This window comes from Pipra filicauda, unplaced genomic scaffold, assembly GCF_003945595.2.
Source record: "Pipra filicauda isolate LSUMZ 115617 unplaced genomic scaffold, ASM394559v2 scaffold26_size5592650_pilon, whole genome shotgun sequence".
In the NCBI taxonomy this organism is placed as follows: Eukaryota; Metazoa; Chordata; class Aves; order Passeriformes; family Pipridae; genus Pipra; species Pipra filicauda.
In genome coordinates this window covers 1187465-1206479 of record NW_024104387.1, presented here as the reverse complement: position 1 = coordinate 1206479, position 19015 = coordinate 1187465, and the positions used below count along the sequence as shown (strand labels likewise).

Below are 19015 nucleotides of genomic sequence, written 5' to 3'. Positions count from 1 at the left end.
TAGGCACAGGGATTGGGGGTTGATCATTGATGGATGTCTTTTACCTTTCAGATTCTGTGAGTCCTTGCCCCACTGAAGACAGAGCTTTGCCATTGATTTTGAAAGAGTTAAAATTTCACCAGTATTTATAACTGCAGAACAGAGATTAATTGTAGCTCTTGGTACATTAAAAATATGCATAACTATTTCAACCATGAAGTCAATGAAATCATATAGTTGAATTACTGAAGTGCCTCTGAAAAGAACCTAATTTCTCATCTCAAACGATATTCCAAAAACAGAGTAAAAACTCTTAGCACCTTTGAGAGGCGTTACCAAAACCCATCCTATTTTTCCAAGCTCCAAACTGCCACTGCTATCCAACTGCAGTGTGAAACGCCTCTGCACGGGGTGGACTCCACCTCTGCAAAGGTTCCAGAATAAAGGTAAACAGAGGCTCGAGCTGAAAGAGGAACCTGAAATGCGAATTTACACAAGGACACCTGAATTCCGAGGGAAAGGCCGGCGCACTCCACGGCCCTCGGGCACAGCGGCTTTTCCTGACGGGAAAAGCCGACACCGCCCCCCACAGGCGGCCCGGCCGCCGTGCGGGTCCCGCGGCCACGACCCGCCCGTCGCGCTGCTCCCGCACGGTCCCGGCTCTCCGCGGTGCCTCGGGGCCGTGCGGGGTGGCTCGGTCCCGGCTCTCCGCGGTGTCCCCGGCCCTGGCACCGCCCGCTCTCACGAATGTCTCGGCAGTAGTTACCCTCGTGGCCGCAGAGCCGCGGCCGGCGCGGAGAGACCTGTCCCGGCGCCGGGGGCTTCTTCCCTGGGAGAAGAAGCCCCCGCCAGAAGAAGCGGAGCCGCCAGCAGTGTGCGGTGCCGTGCGGGAGCAGCGGAGCGCGCCGCTGTCCCCCCGGGCGGGCGGCCGGAGGTCCCGGCACCTCCGGGCATCGGGGCGCCTTGCTCCCCCTGGCGCGCCGGCGGCGCGGGCTGCTCAGAGCTAAAAGCAGGGGGGAAAAGAGAGCTCCGCGCAGCCGAGCGCCCGGGGCGGCTGGGCTCGGGGCTGCCGGGCTCGGGGCTGCCCCAGCGCCCGCGGAACACCGCACCCCCCCCCGCCGCTCCGGTCCCCGACCCGCCCGGCCGCGCCCCCCGACCCGCCCCGTCCCGACCCGCCGCGCTGGGGGGCTCAGCCATAAATACGGCCTCGAGTGGCGCTCCAGGACCGGCGCGGCTGGGGAGGGGGCCGGGGCAGCAGGCAGCGCTGGTGGCCTCGCCTGGGAGAGGCTGCGAGGGTCTCTGCTCCGCGCACCCGCCCGGCCACGGAACCGCCCGGTGGAAGCCCCCTCCTTTCTGATCCCCTCGCTCTCCCCTCTGGCCCAGCCGCTGACCCGTCTGCCGCCCCCATGGACTTACTGGGCCCCATGGAGATGACGGAGGGCTCCCTCTGCTCCTTCACGACTGCTGATGACTTCTATGATGACCCGTGCTTCAACACATCGGACATGCACTTCTTTGAGGACCTGGACCCCCGGCTGGTGCACGTGGGGGGTCTTCTGAAGCCCGAGGAGCACCCACACCACCATGGACATCACCACGGGCACGAGGAGGAGCATGTCCGGGCACCCAGTGGGCACCACCAGGCCGGCCGCTGCCTGCTGTGGGCGTGCAAGGCTTGCAAGAGGAAGACCACCAACGCCGACCGCCGCAAGGCCGCCACCATGAGGGAGCGGCGGAGGCTCAGCAAGGTCAACGAGGCCTTCGAGACCCTCAAGCGCTGCACCTCCACCAACCCCAACCAGCGCCTGCCCAAGGTGGAGATCCTGCGCAATGCCATCCGCTACATCGAGAGCCTGCAGGCCCTGCTGCGGGAGCAGGAGGATGCTTATTACCCCGTGCTGGAGCACTACAGCGGGGAATCGGATGCCTCCAGCCCCCGCTCCAACTGCTCTGATGGCATGGTGAGTGCCCTAGGGAGGACTCCCTGCCACCAAGGTGTGCTGGACATTGTCGGTCCAAACCTGAGCAGGGCAAGTCTCCTCTTCCTGCCTTTCCTATAGCAGCTGCCTTCTGTACCTCTCCAGGCAGAAGACAAAGTCCTCTCTCATGCCTTGAACTCCCACGGCAAAGGGAGGTGGGGTTCCCACATCCTACGATCTCAGGGAAAGAAGAAAAATCTCTTACACACTTTTTTCCAGGGATGAGAAGTTAAGCAGGTCCCCCTGTGTCCTGGGGACTTTGGGAAGCTGCCTGGGATGGGTACCTGGGGGCATGGTGAGGTCTGAGCCCTACCTGTGCTCCTGTAGCTCCTGAGGCATCTCTTGTTTCCATCTTCTGCTGTATCATTATCTTTGAATCCTCTACAGATTCAAAGCAGAGAGGAAGGGCCCTCTTGGACATAGTAGTTACATGGGAATCTTGTTTTCTGCCATTCATCAGGATAGCAGGAGGAGGGTCTAAGCAACAGGAGTTGTTTTTCTTGATCCTTAAGAAAATTGTTCTCTATTTCTCTTCTCACTCACTTCATCCCCTCCATAGACATTTACCAGCAATAGGAAGGAGAATCCAGGCTTTCAGTGCTGTTTGTACATTATGGGGATGGGAGAAGAAGGGTGGGGGCCAGAGGGGGTGTCTCATCATCACATCTTTAGACTGGGACTATAGGTGCAGACTCTGGTCTGATTCTAGGGTGTGGGACACAGTGACTGGAGTGCAGGACAGATATCTGGATGGGATATCAACAGCATTTTAAAACTGGAGATTGTTTTCTGTGCTCTGGTGGAAATAATCATTACTGAGTTGAATATCTGTGATTATAAGATAGTTGACAGACTGGAAAAAAGAATTATCCAAATGATCCCTCTTCAAATACAGCCTCTTTTAACACAAAGAGTAATTTCATTAGGGATTAAAGTAATGGAAGCAAACATATTGGTCAATGTTTTGGAGATTTTTCTGAACGAAATGGAAATGGGAAAAGAAACTAAAGGAAATACAAAGGGACGAGGGTAGACAGAAGCTTTTTAAGAGGAACTTGTGTTTTGAAAAATCTTCAGAAACTAACTAAAAGATCTCATTGCCCTTTCAGTTTCCCTGTTGTAAGCTGAAAATATATGTAGGGCTGTATCTGATCAGAATGCTGGAAAGCCTCATATCATCTGTAAAGCTTCAGCATTTGATGCAAGACTGGTAACTTTCCTGTGGAACAGCTGTGCCATGTAAAATATTCTGGGGTGGATCCACTTATCTTTTTCCTCATTTGAAGAAACTACAACTTGACGGCATTTCAGCCAGGACTGGAATGATGGCCTAGACTAAAGATTGAAATACTGGGATTTCTGTAAGTGCAGTGACCTCACTCAGATTTCTCTCCTTTCCAGATGGAGTACAGCGGGCCTCCGTGCAGCTCTCGCCGAAGAAACAGCTATGACAGCAGCTACTACACGGAATCACCAAATGGTGAGTACGTGCCGTAAGGGCAGTGTGGAACATGGAGACAGAGGCAGGCAGTGCAGCAAACTGCCCTGTGCCCGCTCTGTCTCCAGCTGGGCTGAAAGAGGAACCTGCCTTTCCAGCCAGCAAGCTGTTGCTGCTGGGAGAGGCATTGAATTTCCTCTAGAAGTATTTGCAAATATGAGGATATCTTATAGCCGCGTTTCCTATTTTGCAAATACAACATTTGGATAAAAGTATTTTCCTCTCTGCAACTAAGTTTCTGTGTTTAACCATATTTTGCATGAAGACTCTTCCTACTCTATGTGTCATTGATCCAAAGTGGAGAAATTTCGGATTGATTTCAAATCTTCACTTTCTATGGACTAAGTGAAACCATGGCCTCAGAGCAGCACATTGTGGTTGGGCCTCTCTTCCATTTTGCAATTACAATCTCTGTTTTCCAATAATTGGCATCCTTCGCTAATATTAATTTCCTCTGAATCTTCACATACTCACAAGTGCCTACTAATGTTAAGTACCCACTGGATAATCTGAGCACCTTTTGTCTGTTTTTTAGATCCAAAGCATGGGAAGAGTTCTGTTGTGTCCAGTCTCGATTGCCTCTCAAGCATTGTAGAGAGGATTTCTACAGATAATTCCACATGTCCTATACTGCCTCCAGTGGAAACTGTTGCTGAAGGGAGTCCCTGTTCCCCCCCAGAAGGAGTGAGTCTGAATGATAGTGGAGCCCAAATTCCTTCCCCCACCAACTGCACCCCACTTCCCCAGGATAACAGCAGCAGCAACCCCATCTACCAAGTGCTGTAAGGGCCGGTCCAGCTGGACTGCACTGAAAACAATTTGCTCCATCTGGCCCTGCTTGAGACCTGCCTTCTAAGATTGAAAAGACTTCTTAAGACTTGTTCCAGTTTTAAAAAATCACTCAAAATTCCTTCAAATATATAACTTTTCAAACCTGTATCACTTCAAAATACGCATAGTTATTTATTGGTTGTTAAAGTTATTTAATATGACTAGAGATAAAATTGTATACCACGAAATGGCCAATGTTTAATCTGGGCTGTGGGGAATAGGAACCTGGCTCTTGAATGTGGAGGAAAATAGAAATCTAGAACAGCAGTGGCACGAGAGATCCTTCCTATTACTCCTGTTCTGGCCAAAATAAGGTTGTGGACCATTTTTTTTTTTAAATTTTTTGTATAATTGTAAATAAGAGTTGCTGGCAAAAAAAAAAAAAAAAAAGGAAAAAAAGGACAAGAAAGAAAAAAAGAAATGAAATCAAAAATTAAAACAAAAAGGGGGAAAATTTAAAAATATTTAATATTGCTTGGTTTGTTGTGTCAAACTTTAACTTTATATATTTATACGATGTGATTGCCAAGAATGTTTTCAACAGTATTCTAAATAAAGACCCTTATTTATAAAATCCGTGGTGTTATCTTGACTTTCATTAGGACTTCTAGAATTACTAGTGCCTTTAGGAGTGGTATTAGATTGCTGCCTTGGCAGGAAGAAGATACAGGCTCTGATTCAGCAAAGAAATCAAGAACATGCTTCAGTTGCACTACTTTCAACTACTTTGCATAAATATGTTGCTGAAAAGGGACCTACTTTCCCCATATTCTATCTTGGTGATTTCTAAACCAAGACCTGAGCATCATAGGTCATTATTAAAGGTATCAGTAAATAAGCACGTTTCTCCTCCTGCCCCCAAAATTTACAATTATATTATAGGACTTGATCTTATAAAGATGTATTAAAACTAGGGATCACAAAAAATTAGACTCTCCAAATTCCAGTGCAGCTACTGAAACTTAAAGTCATACAAGAGTATCTCACAAGACCAAGTACTACCTTTTTGGACAAATGTTCCATTTTTCATTCAACTTCTAATTTTCAAGTGTTTGTACCACACTTATGTATTCTCAGGTACTAGAAACTAATTGCAAAGGATTTTTTGTCATAAAGTTCAAGTTATAGATCACAGTTTTCCTCAAGTTCAGATTGGAATTTAGGCCAAAGATAGGCAGTTTTAATTTGGATTTGAACTTTATGCATCTCTGGCAGCACTGCTCCAGGGATTTACTTCTTGTTTAGAGCTCTCTAAAAATAACCAGTGGGCTGTGTTTCATTCAGTATATATGTGTAACCTTGAAAGCTTTCCATGCAACTGAAAAATGTTAAGCCCTGAGCAGATTGTCATTGGAAAGTAACAATCAGGGCACTTCTGTGCATCTGGATAAGAATATCCAGCAGCTACAACCAGTGTGAAACAACCTATGATTTATGGCTTTTGTATAAACATAAAATAAAAATGAAAAACACACTGAAAACCAATTTAGATATTGTCATCAGCTCTAAATACTCTGATGATAGATTATCATTGTATTCTCTGTTAAGTCACTATTAAAAAGGGAATTTGTACAATTCTTACCTTTCAAGCAGGAAAAGTAAAGAGGGAACAGCTAATTCCAGGGAATATCTCTGACTCCTTTAATCATGTATGGCCTTGAAGATCAATGTTCTGTGGAGAGGGGCAAGCTGCCCTGTGTTGAGCAGAGCAGTGCAGTTGCTTCTCCTTCTTCCTGAGGCAGAGTTGTGCTTCAAGCTTGCTGATTTTCCCTGTCCCAGAGGCACAGAAAAGGTAGCAGCCATGGGGATTTCCTCCACATCCAGATGCTTGTGCTCATGGTTGATGATAAATCAGTGTTGAGGCTCAGGACCATTCGGTGGAGCAGGCCAGACTCCCACAGATCGGAGGGGACTCCAAGGCAGGATTGTCCCCTCAGTATCTTCAAAGTCCAACCTCGTAAAGGTCTCCTATTGATTTCACTATGGGCAGGAAACACTCCAGCCCACAAAGATTGAGCTTATCCCTTTCATTTTTCCAGTAAAAATAAAAATCAAATGAATTTGAGAATGTGCTAATTCATACTAGCATGATACAGGAGGGTGTCTACTAAGGTCAGAAAAATGGCCCTGGTTAAGTTGGATGCTGTATCACTAACTTACAAACACTAAAGAGAGACAGTTGCCTCACAAATCAGGGCCTCACACATCACTAATAACATTTTCATTGCCTTCAGCAAACACTTGATCAGGCCCACAATACAAAAAATGCTTTTGTGAAATATTAAAGATCTTATCGTCCCCATATAATTTGAGGTTGGTAAAAGTATCAATTTTACTGTCATTAAATGGCAACCAAAAAACATTTTGCCAGCTCAGGAACTACAGAGGCTCTGTATATACTGGCAGCACACAGTTTATGCCTGCCTTGCCACAACACCCCACTTATGTGGGACACAACAGGGCGTACCTGGCTGTAAAGCTGGCACGGCAGAGCGGGCACAGGGCGCTTGTGCCCAACAATGTACACGTAGTTCCATGTGAAGTCATGTATATTGCATTTCACTGATTTATTTTAGCACCCAAGTTTCCACATACTGATGTTAATGTTACAACAGAGAACAGGCATTTAGCACATCCCAAAATAGATGGATGGATGATGAAGAAAAAATATTCATAGATTTCCTATGCAGAGCCCACCTTTCTTCCATTGATGTCACTGAGAAAAGTCCACTGGAGTAGGGCCAAAGGCTATCAGTGCTAATAAATACATTTTTGGGTTAAAAATATATTTATTTTGGGACTTAAATAAGGAAAATTGTTCCCTGTATTATTTCTTCTTGTTTCTTTCTGAGGTAATATATTTAAAACAAATGCCTATGGCTTCTCTACTCCCCCTGTGCATCAAGAGGACAGCATGTTACTGACAGAAATATATCCCAGTCTATGACTAAATATTTTGCAGGTAGCAATATTTGGTTCAGAGCTTGAGTTTAGTTCTGACAGACCTAGGATCAAATGTAAGACTGATTCAACATTTACAAACTTTGTCTTGTAGGATCAGCCCTGAATGCTTATATACATCTTCAGGAGCTCAGTTTAAGAATCAAAGTCCAGCCTGTCTTGGTCTACAGAAACACTCCAGCATGGGCTACAAACAAATAGTCTGAAATCTTCAGTTTATGCCACACAGGTTCCAGTCCAATATTCTGCAGGATGCAGAACCTAAAGAAAGACCATCTGAGTTTAAAAAATCTGAATCCCGCAGATTGCACCAACACGCAAAGCCTGGGTGAAACTGGGGGTGACAGCAAACCAGATCATTCCTTACCTCAAGCTGCCTCAACAGGACAGTATAGAGCCTACCTGAATGGGGGTTTGGAGCTCTTCACTAAAGATATTACAATTATCTGGTGTTTCATATGGAACGCTACTTCCCAAGAGAAAGTCATCCAGATACAGTTAAAGGAAAGTAGCTGTCTTTGAACATAACAATAAGTGCGTATTTTAGGAATGTTTGATTTAATTTGGTAACTTAGGAAAGCACTGCATGACAAACCTAGTATTACTGGTTTGTCTTATTCAAACTATTGCTATGGAAAAAGTGAAGAGGAATAAATTTATACTTCACATATATGCTAAATGCTCTGATTTTAGATTTTTATCAGGTAATTTGCATAAATGAAAATGAAGATGATCCTTTTTCTACTTTGAATATTTCACAACAAAGTGCAGTAAAGTTGCTGGGTTTTCAAATAGCAATGTTAAACACCATTTCCCATATTACCATTGAAACTGCTACAGAAATTTTTCACATTCACTTGAAGATTCAATTTTAGGTAAAAGATATATGAACTATTTGTGATAAAATTTTTTCCTTTAAAAATATTTTGTCATCTGTATCCAAAAATATTAAAGAAATATTAAGTTGACGGTTGCTTTGCACCAGATGCTGCCCTTCTAAAATGACTTGTCATTGTCAACTCAAGATAAAGACCTTACAAACCCCCATGAATGTAGAAGCAAAAACAGTTTTCATTTTACATTTCATATTTTGCAGAGATATTTGAAAGGTTCAAATTATGCAAAGGGCAAAAACTGCTCATTTTACTCATAAAAATAGTATTATCATCTTCAGAAGAACTACATCTCAGAAGACAAGGAAACATTTGTAGCTCATACCCCATAAATTTTAATGAGAATAAATTAATATTTCCTATTTCTTTAAAAAAATTTAATTATTTCCTTGAAATCAGCAGCAAAACTTCCAACTTTAGTAGGAATAGTTTCAAACTATTGCACAGAATACTGTCTGAGATAGTGTTCAGATAGCAGTGCAAAGCCATGACAAACCTATTGTTGTGTCCCTTTGCTCGTGCTCTGGTCACTGACCCGCCTGTATCACAAGGCCTTCAGATACGCAGATCCCCCGAGCACAACCCTCTGAACAAGATGCCAGGCTTTAGTGCTCACCTGATCTTGAAAATACAAACCAGAAACTATCCCCATAATAGCACTGAAAGCCTACAACAGTTCCAAAATGTGTGGCTGACACAGAGCCTGTGATAGCAGGAGATGGTATGAAGGTCATCGCGCATAACTCGCATGTGGCAATCTTGGCTTCGCAAGCAGTAGGTGGTAAAATGGTCTTTGTACAGTCAGAGTGCAAATCTCTGACAACACGTCCTAGAGATCGTCTTGTGAGGCATATCCAAGTACCTCATTGAGCACTATTTACTAATGCTTATCAGCTCGCCCTCCTCCAGCCTTTCAAATCACTTGTTTTCCAGTAAAACTGTTGAACAGTCTAGACTTCCCCTCATGATCAATGCAGCGTGCTCCCCTCTCAACAGGTTTGTCATTAAGTGGGAATGTCATTAAGTGGAGACCTTTCAATATTTGAGGTTTCAGGGCTATTGAGGGAGAGAATGGTCTGTAGCATAATACAGAAAAGCTCCCAGATAGTCCTTTCCCTCTCAGATCCCACCAGGAATTAGGAAAATGTCTGGCATAGAGCCACTTGGATCAGTAAAAGGAGTGCAGAAGTTTCCCTATGGACCCAGAAATCTACCTATTGCATACACAGGCACTTCTGAATACAGACCTTAACATCGTAACTTAATGATGAAAACTGACCTATTCTGTAATCACTGGGTGATAGAAAACCTCAGAGTTTTCCCAACAATACAGTCAGCGTGGCACTGAACTCCAATTTTCTTTCTAAAACATCAGTAACTTTATCTTCTACAAGGATATTAACATCAACAAGTGTACTATTTTATGTAATAATTAATAACCTCATATTTATCAATAGGGAGGCAAACACTGTAAGTATTTATAAAAAAAAGTACTAAAAACTCTGGCAGACAATAACCTAGAAGAGTGAGGGAGATTAATCAGAAGACTGAGGGAGGTTGTAATTTTTGGGGGGGGCGTGGGGTGTTTTTTTTGTTTGGAGTCAGATTCACTCCGAGGTCTGTGACTCAGCACACTTACCTAGTGCTGCATGTCTACGGCAGTAAAAGGGGGTAAAAGGGGGTCTCCCAATCTCCACAGTCCTCCCTAACACATCTGAACTCACCTTGAACCTTTTTTGGTCCAACAGCCACATCTGCTGGGCAAGGTGTAAACTGCATTTCTCCCTGAAATTGTCACTTGGTGAATTCCATGTTCTATCATCTTTCTAGAATGGAAAATTTGTTGGTGCAGAAACAGCAAAATATTTACAGTCTTCAGTCAGCACCTGGAGCCCCCTACACTACGAACAGCAGGAAAAATATATTGGGAAAGCCAAACTCTTCCCTACCAAGCACCTTCTACAAAAACACAGAGGAAAAAACTGTAGGAATAGTATAATTGGAATTTTTTTTAATACTGTGCAAATTTGGAGGTATTTTATTTTGTTTTAAGTAAAAAAGAAAGACAAAAGGGAGAGAGGAAATGAAAGGTCTTTGAAGGCATTGTATGGCCTGTGCTGTGAGCAATTGTCCCGGGGGAGACTGGTTGCTTACCAGAAGGCAGGTGGGGCAGATGCACAGGAAGAGGAGATGACAGCAAGACCACACCGCAATCCTCTGGTGACCAAGTCCCTCAGTAGGGCACAAATCATGGCCAGCAGATCGAGGGAGGTGATTCTCCCCCTCTACTCTGCTCTGGTGAGACCCCAGTTCTGCATCCAACTCTGGGCCTCCCAGCACAGGAAGAACATCAACCTGTTGGAGTGAGTCCAGGGGAGGGTCACCAAGATGATTAGAGGGATGGAGCACCTCTCCTACGAGGAAAGGTTGAGAGAATTGAGATAGTTCATACTGGAAAAGAGAAGGCTCCGGGGAGATCTAATTGCAGCCTTCCCATACCTGAAGGGAGCCTCCAAGACAGATGGAAAGGGACTATTTTCAAGAGCATGTAGAGACAGGGCAAGGTGGAATGGCTTCAAACTGAGAGTAGGTTTGGATTAGATATTAGGAAAAAATTCTCTACTTGAGGGTGGTGAGGCACTGGAACAGGTTGCCCAGAGAATCTCTGGATGCTCCATCCCTGAAAGTGTTCAAGGTCAGGTTGGATGGAGCTCTGAGCAACCTGATCTAGTGGAAGGTGTCCCTCCCCACGTCAGAGGGGTTAGAACTAGATGGCCTTTAATGTCCCTTCCAACCCCAACCATTCTATGACTCATTTTATGATTCTGTGAAGTCACGTTGGTGTGCACAGTAACCCCCACCCAGCACACAGGTATAGAATAGCACAAGCTGAGAAACAATCCTACCCATTCGGAAAGACCATTTGAAGCCATATAAGGGAAAGGTAAGCAAGTGTAGAGGGGACTACCTAAAGATCACCTACATACTGAAGTATTAACCCAGCATGTTAATTTATTTCTTCCAGAGTTGCCCTGACTGTTGCATTTAACATCGCTCTTGGAAGTGCTTCAAACTAAATTCCTTTCTTTCACATTGATGCTTTACTTCTGAATCCTAAACCAAATAAAGCAATACCTTTCTGTTATGAATGACTTTGCTTTTTTTATGCCACCTGTGGGTTTCCTGAGGCTGGAGCCTACATTATCCATGTGCCTGTGGTACTAAGAGGTACTTTTGATTGCTGCTGCTTGCTGTAGTGTAAAAGGAAAGTACATTATTACTAACAAGTAGTGTGTAAGCTTTTCTCCAGACCACCGGAGGGCAGCATTTCCATGAAAAAGAGGACTTTGACATCTTTTCTTTAGTGCATACATTTTTATTTTTCCTAAACTTTCATATCTAACTCTTCCTCAGCTCAAGTAGAGAGTATCATTTCACAGCAAGACAACTGAAATTAATGAGCCAAATCTCTACCTAGTGTAAATTCATCAGTCTTATTGGCAGTTGACACATAAGGTTACCCTTATCTGTTGGAATTATCACAGCAAGTACAAACTCATGGTTTGAGTTTGGATGCTCAAAGTTGCATTTTTATGTGAAAAACCATAGGCTTGTTGGAATGAAGACCATCATAAAGCAAAGCTGTTATACAACAGCTTGTAAAGGGAGACCTTCAAACAGGGCACGTAATGCTCTCAATTGCAGACTAATACCATAGAAATACAAATGTATGCAGGGAGGTACATGTGTCACACATGTTCCTCTGCATGGAAAAGGTCATACTTACATACCTTTGTTCCTTTTGGAAAGGAAGCATGGTATGTGCTAGGCACACATGCTCTACGCTCTCAAAAGCTGTTCTCTACAGAACCACACACTTGAAACAGCTTGCACTTGAAAGCCAGCTGCACAAAATGTAGTCCCAAACATGCTTTTCAAAAGCTTCACAAATCCCAATTACATTAAGCGATATGAAAATAAGCAACAAAGTAATGTGCCTAATTAACAAAGCTAGAGATGGAGCCAGCCATTTAGTTTGAAGTACTTCCAAGAGAGATGTTAAATGCAACGGTCAGGGCAACTCTGGAAGAAATAAATTAACATGCTGGGTTAATACTTCAAGCTCTGTGGGAGTAAAAAGTGTGTGTAGTGAAAGGAAACAAAGGTAAAAATATCACAGGGTGCTATTTTGTTTGTTTGTTTGCCAAGGACACTTTAGCTTTGGCCATTTATTGTTCTTCGTGGTATGCTAGAAATTATGCAAGAAGACGTGAAAGTATCAGCATTGTGTCACTGGATTTCCTAAATTTATCTTTTCCCTATCTGTTAAATCTTAGCTCAAGGTCAGGAGAAACAACCATTTTGAGGGAAGGAAATATGAGATAAGACACATTCACGAAAAATACTTTAATGGTGTTCTTTTACCTTTAATACTATCTGCAACCACAGCCTAAAAGATTCCTCTCACCACAGGACTTCTGTGAGCAATTATCTCTGGTGGCTTGTTCAGAGAATACCCTGTACATGTCTTTTGTTCCACAATAGTGGTTGTTTTCTGGTCCCCATAGCTAAGAACCGACTGATTCTAAATCTTAGATACCTGTCATTGGGTAAGCTCAGGCCATCACAAACTCTCAAGTTCCAGCAAGTAGTGTGGTTTGAATCTGTTCCAGTACTCATCTGTTGGCAGCTGTTTCCATCTGCTCCTTCTTGAACCGTTCTGCTCAGTCCCTGGGGAAGTGCAGAAAGATTGTCACGCAATGAACTTGCTTGTTGTGAGGTGGCTGCTCATGTTTTACCCGAATCTGTCATTTCACCTCGTCTGCTCTCTGGCCTTTTTTTGCCATAAGAATTCTGAGTTCTGTTGGGAAAAAAAAAACAACACCTATTCCTAGATGTGGATGACAAAATGTTATTCCTTTTTTAAAGTACAAATAATTATTATTAAAAAGAGATACAGAAAAGATTGATCAGATCGCTTAATCCTCACAGCTGCTAGGTACGTAGTGATTCCTGCATGTATGTTTTGTAGCTAAACATGTCTGACATATCCTTGCTTTGTAATGAGGGAAGACATATGCCCTTCAAGCACTCCATGACCATTAACTGTGGCCTTTTTTTGTTTGTTTTTGTGGTTAAACACAAAGTGTAGAAAAAAAAAAACAAACCAAAAATGACATTTTCTGTTTTAGACACCAGTGGTTAGGTTTCCAGACTTGCAGCTGAGCCTTTAGGAACTTTGGTCGACTGAGCAAATGTCTATGTGCATAAGGCTCCTCTATTAATTTATCCTATTGCTATTCATGTACTAGTTAACTTGATATCTACAGACTAATATTAACTGACCAGAGTGAAGCAAAAGGTTTTACTTTTTCTTAACAAAGATAATTAGTTTTATATTTTCATCTCTGAAAGTTTTAATTCATATTTTCATATACCATCTCTAGCCTGATTTCCTACCGGACCAAATTGTCCTCAAATCTCTTGGGCCTCCAAACAGGTATACCTGAAAACTCAAATTTTAGTGTGCCAAAACATCCTTTTTTATTTTTTTCTTGCAAAGCACATCCCTAAATATAAGCAGCATTCTGAAGATCCTACTCAGTCTTAGACTGGGAGGTGAGAAATAATAAGACAAGCAATACAACACAACATGGAAACAAAGCTGAAGAAAATTCCATTAGTAACCCAAATGCAATCATCTGGATTTTGACCTAACCAGAATTATACATATTTGTGGATACATAGGCGAAAACACCTCCTAAGGACTGTATGAAGCAGACACTCAGGAAAATTGACAGCAATTTCATTGACTTCCCACATCACCTCTTCTGTGGTGCACTGTCCTTTGGAGCATACATCTCTCTGCTTGGACTATGCAGTAGCCAAAATGGGCCACAGAAGTACCACTGTAGTACTTCTGCATGAAGACCTTTCCATATAATGAAGGGCTCTTAAGGGGTTTGGCATGATAAAGCAAACAAAAAGTGTCTTTGCCCACATCCTGAATTACTACTGCATGGGCAATCTTTTTCTCCACTTTTTAACAGGCAGGATGACTATAAGCTGGAGAAAAATTTTAAAAGAACCTGTAGAAATCTATTTTATTTTTTATTACAGTCTGACAAATTACAAAGAAAAAAAAAGAACTTTCCTTTGGATTTGAGAACTGGACACCACTTTTCTCTCATTCCTTCATAGGAAAGCCAGTAAACATGCTATTGCAGGCTGTCTTACAGGATGAGAATCCATCCTAGAAAAACAGAAAGGTCCAATTTTGCATGAGAATGGAGCATAACTGAAGGAAGGCCCACTTTGATTTCTTGTTGCCAGTTCTGAATATCTTGTCCCATTGTGATCTTCCTCTGCTTTCTTGTTATTCCCCAGTCCCTTCTACTGTCTACCTAGAGGCAAAGACTACAACTGCAGAACGTGGCAGAATCCACAGATGAATCAGACTGAGTCAGTAAACAATGACTAAAATGCAGTCTCATGGGAACAAACATATCACTATGCTTCTTAACCTAAACCATTTAAATACAAGTCTGTTGCAAATCTAATACGTTACCAGGAATCCAAGCCACAATCTGGAGGGATGGGACAACCCTTTTGCACTGAGGCTCCTATAGAACGCTTTCCCAGGTCCTGAAAACTCTGGGTAGAGCATCTTCCTGCTTTCTGGAGAACAGAGACCATTCATTATAGTTTATGCCAGCAAGAGAAGGCTGAGGACAAGCTGATGGAGGTGCTATCCCTTCACTCTTTCCTTTAATCTAGCTCTAAACAACTCATTTAACTGGAACAAAAGGCTGCTGTTAATGCTGAGCCACAGGCCTAGGCATGAGACAGGATCAGGAAATCTGCATTCCCAGCAGCTGGTCCAAGATTTGTGACAGAAGGTGGATTCTGCTTTCCGTTCACTCACACTTATATTGTATAAATCCTGGTTATTGACAAAAGAAATGCAGCAGATTTCATCTCCAGTGCCAATTATTTAACTAGCATCACTGGAACTATTATACTTTATATCTCTTCATATGCAGCATACGAATAATTACTTCAACAGGATTAAATGTCACATTTCACGGGACTGGCTGCGTAAATATTTACAAAGCTAAAGAACAGCAAAGACATCTCAGAGTTATTGATTCATGTCAAATATTGAGAAGCTGGGTTAATCAAGGGATTTAAGCAATGCTTTAAACTTTGAGTCAGCATTGTTGAGATTTATTTAAACTACTCTTGCCTTTCAACATCTAAAGTTTTACAAATCGTTTATAACAATAAAGATTTACAGGCCATTTTCCCATCTGCTTTTCTGAGAACATTTCAGTTACTATCGTGAACTCAGAGTAGGCTGAAGAAGTAATAACAGCTGTGAAAAGTGAATCATTACACAAAAACAAAGTTCTAATTTCAATTAAAAAAGTGAAGAAAGAAATTTTTTAATTATTAGAGAAATAGTCAGCTGATGGGCAAGCACATACATTGTATAAAATAGATAATGTTCCATACTGCTCGGTCAGAAACAGACATTAATATTTATTTTTTTTCCTGGTTAAATGAAAAAGATACACTTGCAGCACTGAGAAGTGCATGCTTTTTTCAAGAAAAGACTAGCACCTCCTGTTCTGTATTCTGTATATAGTAGATGTGAAATACATATGTCTGTATCTATGTGTTTGTGTCTGTTGCTATGTTCGTGCACCTGCAAATTGGCTGAGCTTTTAAAAACATAATGACAGCATTAGTAGAGTTTTGTTTTCAGAAAAAGCTGGCTAGGTCAGTCTAAAAAACTCAAGGACCTTTTAGGCCTCCCCAAAACAAATCATCTAATAAAATAAAGCCAAATCCCTAGCCCTTTCTGAAACTCTAGTCACAGCACATGTTAGGAGTTAAATAGCTCAGACCTATGTGTGCTCTTTCAGAAATGTAGACCCAAGCCCTCAGGATGGCTGCTCTCAGCTCATAGTAACACACATTTACCAGCTTCCATAAGTATGTTTTGTTATGCGCTGCCACAAAAATTCCAACTGTGTAAGCTGAATTTTCCTGATCACCAGCTGCCTTTTTTTGCTGGATCACACCTAGATCAGCAGGAAGAAGACAAGAGACAAATCTATACCCTTCCTTTAAGTCCACATTGTAACAAAGTGGCGCATTAGCCAAGCTGTGTGCCTGATTTCAGATACTTAAAATAGATTTTGCGGTGATTTAGCCCCATGATTTCTTGAGGAACAATTATTTCTGTTTTGGGGAATGCCTCATCAAACACAAATCCTGGCAATTTTACTACAGCCTTGACTAGAGGATGTGCTCCAAGAGAAGCACAGTGTCTGACCCATTCAAGCACATGCTGGGGGTGAGACAGAAAACTCAACAGTTGTTTACAGTGCTCACTACCCTTTTTGCCAGGAAGAAGAAATCTTCTCTTTCCCTACAGGAAAGACAGTTTGGAAACACCTCTAGTCCTTTAGCAAGCAGCAGAATACTCCTTCCACCACCTTGTCTTGCTAGTGTGCACCATTCCCATCATTTTATCTGCTCGGTTCTGTCTCCCATAAATTTTCAGCAAAACCAAATTAATTCAGGTGGGAGTTTCTCTCAGTTAATGGAGTAAGTAAAGACCAGTGATGATCTCTTTCATGTCACAATATTTCTTCCATTTTTTTCCAGAGCAACTTCCATTTATCTCACAATTTGATATGCACTTTCTGAAGGATCCCAAAGGAATTTGCAGATCAAGAAGAACCTTCACTCGGAAATGTCAGCCCAGTACAAATGGATGAAAAACAAATGCAACTCAGCAGGCAGAGCACAGTAAATACTTCTCAACTCAAAGCAAAGCCATGCAACAGTTGAAGAACATGGATGAACATGAAGTACATATTCAAGCAAAAGTGAAGTAATTAAGAATGAAAAATCTAGATATAAAAATTCTGGAACTAGCATTTAGCCATTACTTCTGCTGCTCTAGTTACTCTCATTAAAAGCATCAAGACTTCTTTGCATCAGGCTTTGGGCTACACAGCTCTTCAGACATGCAGCATCTCTATGACTCCCGCAGTCAACATTAAGCATCAACCAACAGTTTTCTCCTCCATTCTCATTCTTTCTGTGGAAGGCTTTCATTCAATTAATGACAACTCAAAGGGGCAAATCTAACCTTTCAGGAAAGTAATATCATCTATGCAATTGCAGTTCCTTTATTTTCAAATGATTTTTCAAGGACAAAGTGAGTACATCGCATGCTGAAATGTATCCCAGCTTTCCATTTGAAGACCTCAAACCAAATGATTTACAATGATCAATGTTAACAGATAGAGCAATTCACAGCATGATGTAATCTAAAACTGATAAAGAACTGCACTGAAATACTGTTGAGTTGTCATGAATTTAATGCAAGAGAGCACAGGCTGAATTATAGCATTCATATATTGCAAAACTGGTGTTCCAGCCCTGGTTGCCTTTTGTTTTGAGTTTATAATTCTTACAAATAATTCTCTCCCTCTCAGCTTCCTCCAGCTTTAAAAGCATTTTGAATGTGCTCTCCAGTTGCATTCATAGTTGTGCACAAAGTCACAGGTTCTCTCAACATCCTTTTTCCCCTCTTCAAATTGTTACAATTGGTACACGTTTTTCTCTGAAGATAAAGTAGCTGATGAACTCAGAGCTAGGCTTACATTTTAAGAGCAAGAGTTTTGTTAGCTGTCACTATTGCTGGTATCCTCACCAGGAATCTTTATGAAGGAAGAGGCTAAAGAGGTGTTTAGAATCAGGTACTCTTGATACACTAATAAAGTACCAAAGCATACAGCTCCTTATGTGCAACTTTGTGCCTATGCAGTTCTGTCAATCCAGCATCTTCTGTAAGTGGTAAAATGTCTTCATGAAAAATAAAACCAATTTTTAAAAAATTAAAATTTCACTTTAAATATATGAGTTACTAAGTTTAGGAATGCTAGGGAATATATGCTCAGTCATCTCACACATTGAAAAAAAAGCTCCTTTGGAGTTAGATAGAAATCACTGCAGTTGTCAGCTAAAGCAGTAAGTAGAGAATAGGAGAATTAACAACAGTGAACCCACACTAGCTATTTTTTAGTTTGTAGACAGAATTTAGACTTCTGTCTAAAAGACAGCCTGCCTTTCATTGTATATGATTACCTGGGGATGCTGAAGTATAGGGCAGCAAAGGTGATCCCAGTACACCAGATATAGAGGTGAAAGAAGGACTCAGTCTTCCTGTGTCATCAGAACACAGGAGAGGTCACAGTGAGGTGACCTAACATGAGTGATAAAATTAGTAAGGGGACTCGCTGTCTTTTTCTGCTACACAGTAGTTTAAAAACTAAATAATATCTATGGTTTGAAGTTATTCTTCCACCGCCACCATTAAATATGTTGATTTAGAAGAACAGCTAAGGTTATAAGTAGACCAAATGACTAAGGACTGCTCAAAGTGCATATATACTCTCCTGGGTAGTAGCTGAGCAACTCTGGTCTCTCAGAAGGCTCCCACAAGGGAGGCCTTCAGAGACACCTTTCTAAACTCTACAGCTTATTTTCTCCACTTATGCCAGGTTTTAGTCAGCCCCAGTTCAGTGTAGATGATCATCAAAATCTCTCACCAGTTATTAAAATGAACTCAGGAAACAAAACGTATTTCCAAGGCTAATAGCTTTTAATACGTTTTAAAAAATTCTGATAACACCACCTGCTGCTGCTGCTATACCAGAATCCTTTTCCAAACTGACTGTGAACTATTTGCATAACCTACTAACTCTGTGCCTCCTACAGAGGGCTCCCAGCACTATTAAAGTTGGTTTAGTTCTTTTTAACATGCAAAACTTAGTAAGGTTAATTACTAAGTT

General features: G+C 42.1%; 1 protein-coding gene and 2 long non-coding RNA genes across 4 annotated transcripts in view; 2 read left to right on the top strand and 1 right to left on the bottom strand.

Annotated features, from left to right (window-relative positions):
- The window catches only part of LOC113996280, a 36062-nt gene extending 22760 nt beyond the window's left edge, over positions 1 to 13302 (bottom strand). For both annotated transcript variants that reach the window (XR_005563960.1, XR_005563959.1), the window contains exon 1: positions 12742 to 13302. This is a non-coding gene — a long non-coding RNA (uncharacterized LOC113996280). The remainder of the gene's footprint in view (positions 1 to 12741) is intronic.
- Positions 1035 to 4682, top strand: MYOD1 (myogenic differentiation 1). The gene is made up of 3 exons (XM_027737204.2): positions 1035 to 1940; positions 3360 to 3438; positions 3992 to 4682. Exons 1-3 carry the CDS (start codon positions 1386 to 1388, stop codon positions 4240 to 4242), a joined length of 885 nt encoding a protein of 294 aa, XP_027593005.1. The 5' UTR covers positions 1035 to 1385; the 3' UTR covers positions 4243 to 4682.
- LOC120323480 lies at positions 11004 to 17137 on the top strand. Its single transcript, XR_005563961.1, has 3 exons — positions 11004 to 11085; positions 13589 to 13641; positions 16818 to 17137. It is a non-coding gene; the product is annotated as an uncharacterized LOC120323480 (long non-coding RNA).
- The last annotated feature ends 1878 nt before the right edge of the window (positions 17138 to 19015 follow it).

Excerpts from the sequence above, each read along its gene's own strand:
- MYOD1 (XM_027737204.2), top strand. The coding sequence starts at position 1,386 with ATGGACTTACTGGGCCCCATGGAGATGACGGAGGGCTCCCTCTGCTCC. Across the intron at positions 1,941-3,359 it reads CCAACTGCTCTGATGGCATG|ATGGAGTACAGCGGGCCTCC; the intron begins GTGAGTGCCCTA and ends TCTCCTTTCCAG. Across the intron at positions 3,439-3,991 it reads CTACACGGAATCACCAAATG|ATCCAAAGCATGGGAAGAGT; the intron begins GTGAGTACGTGC and ends TCTGTTTTTTAG.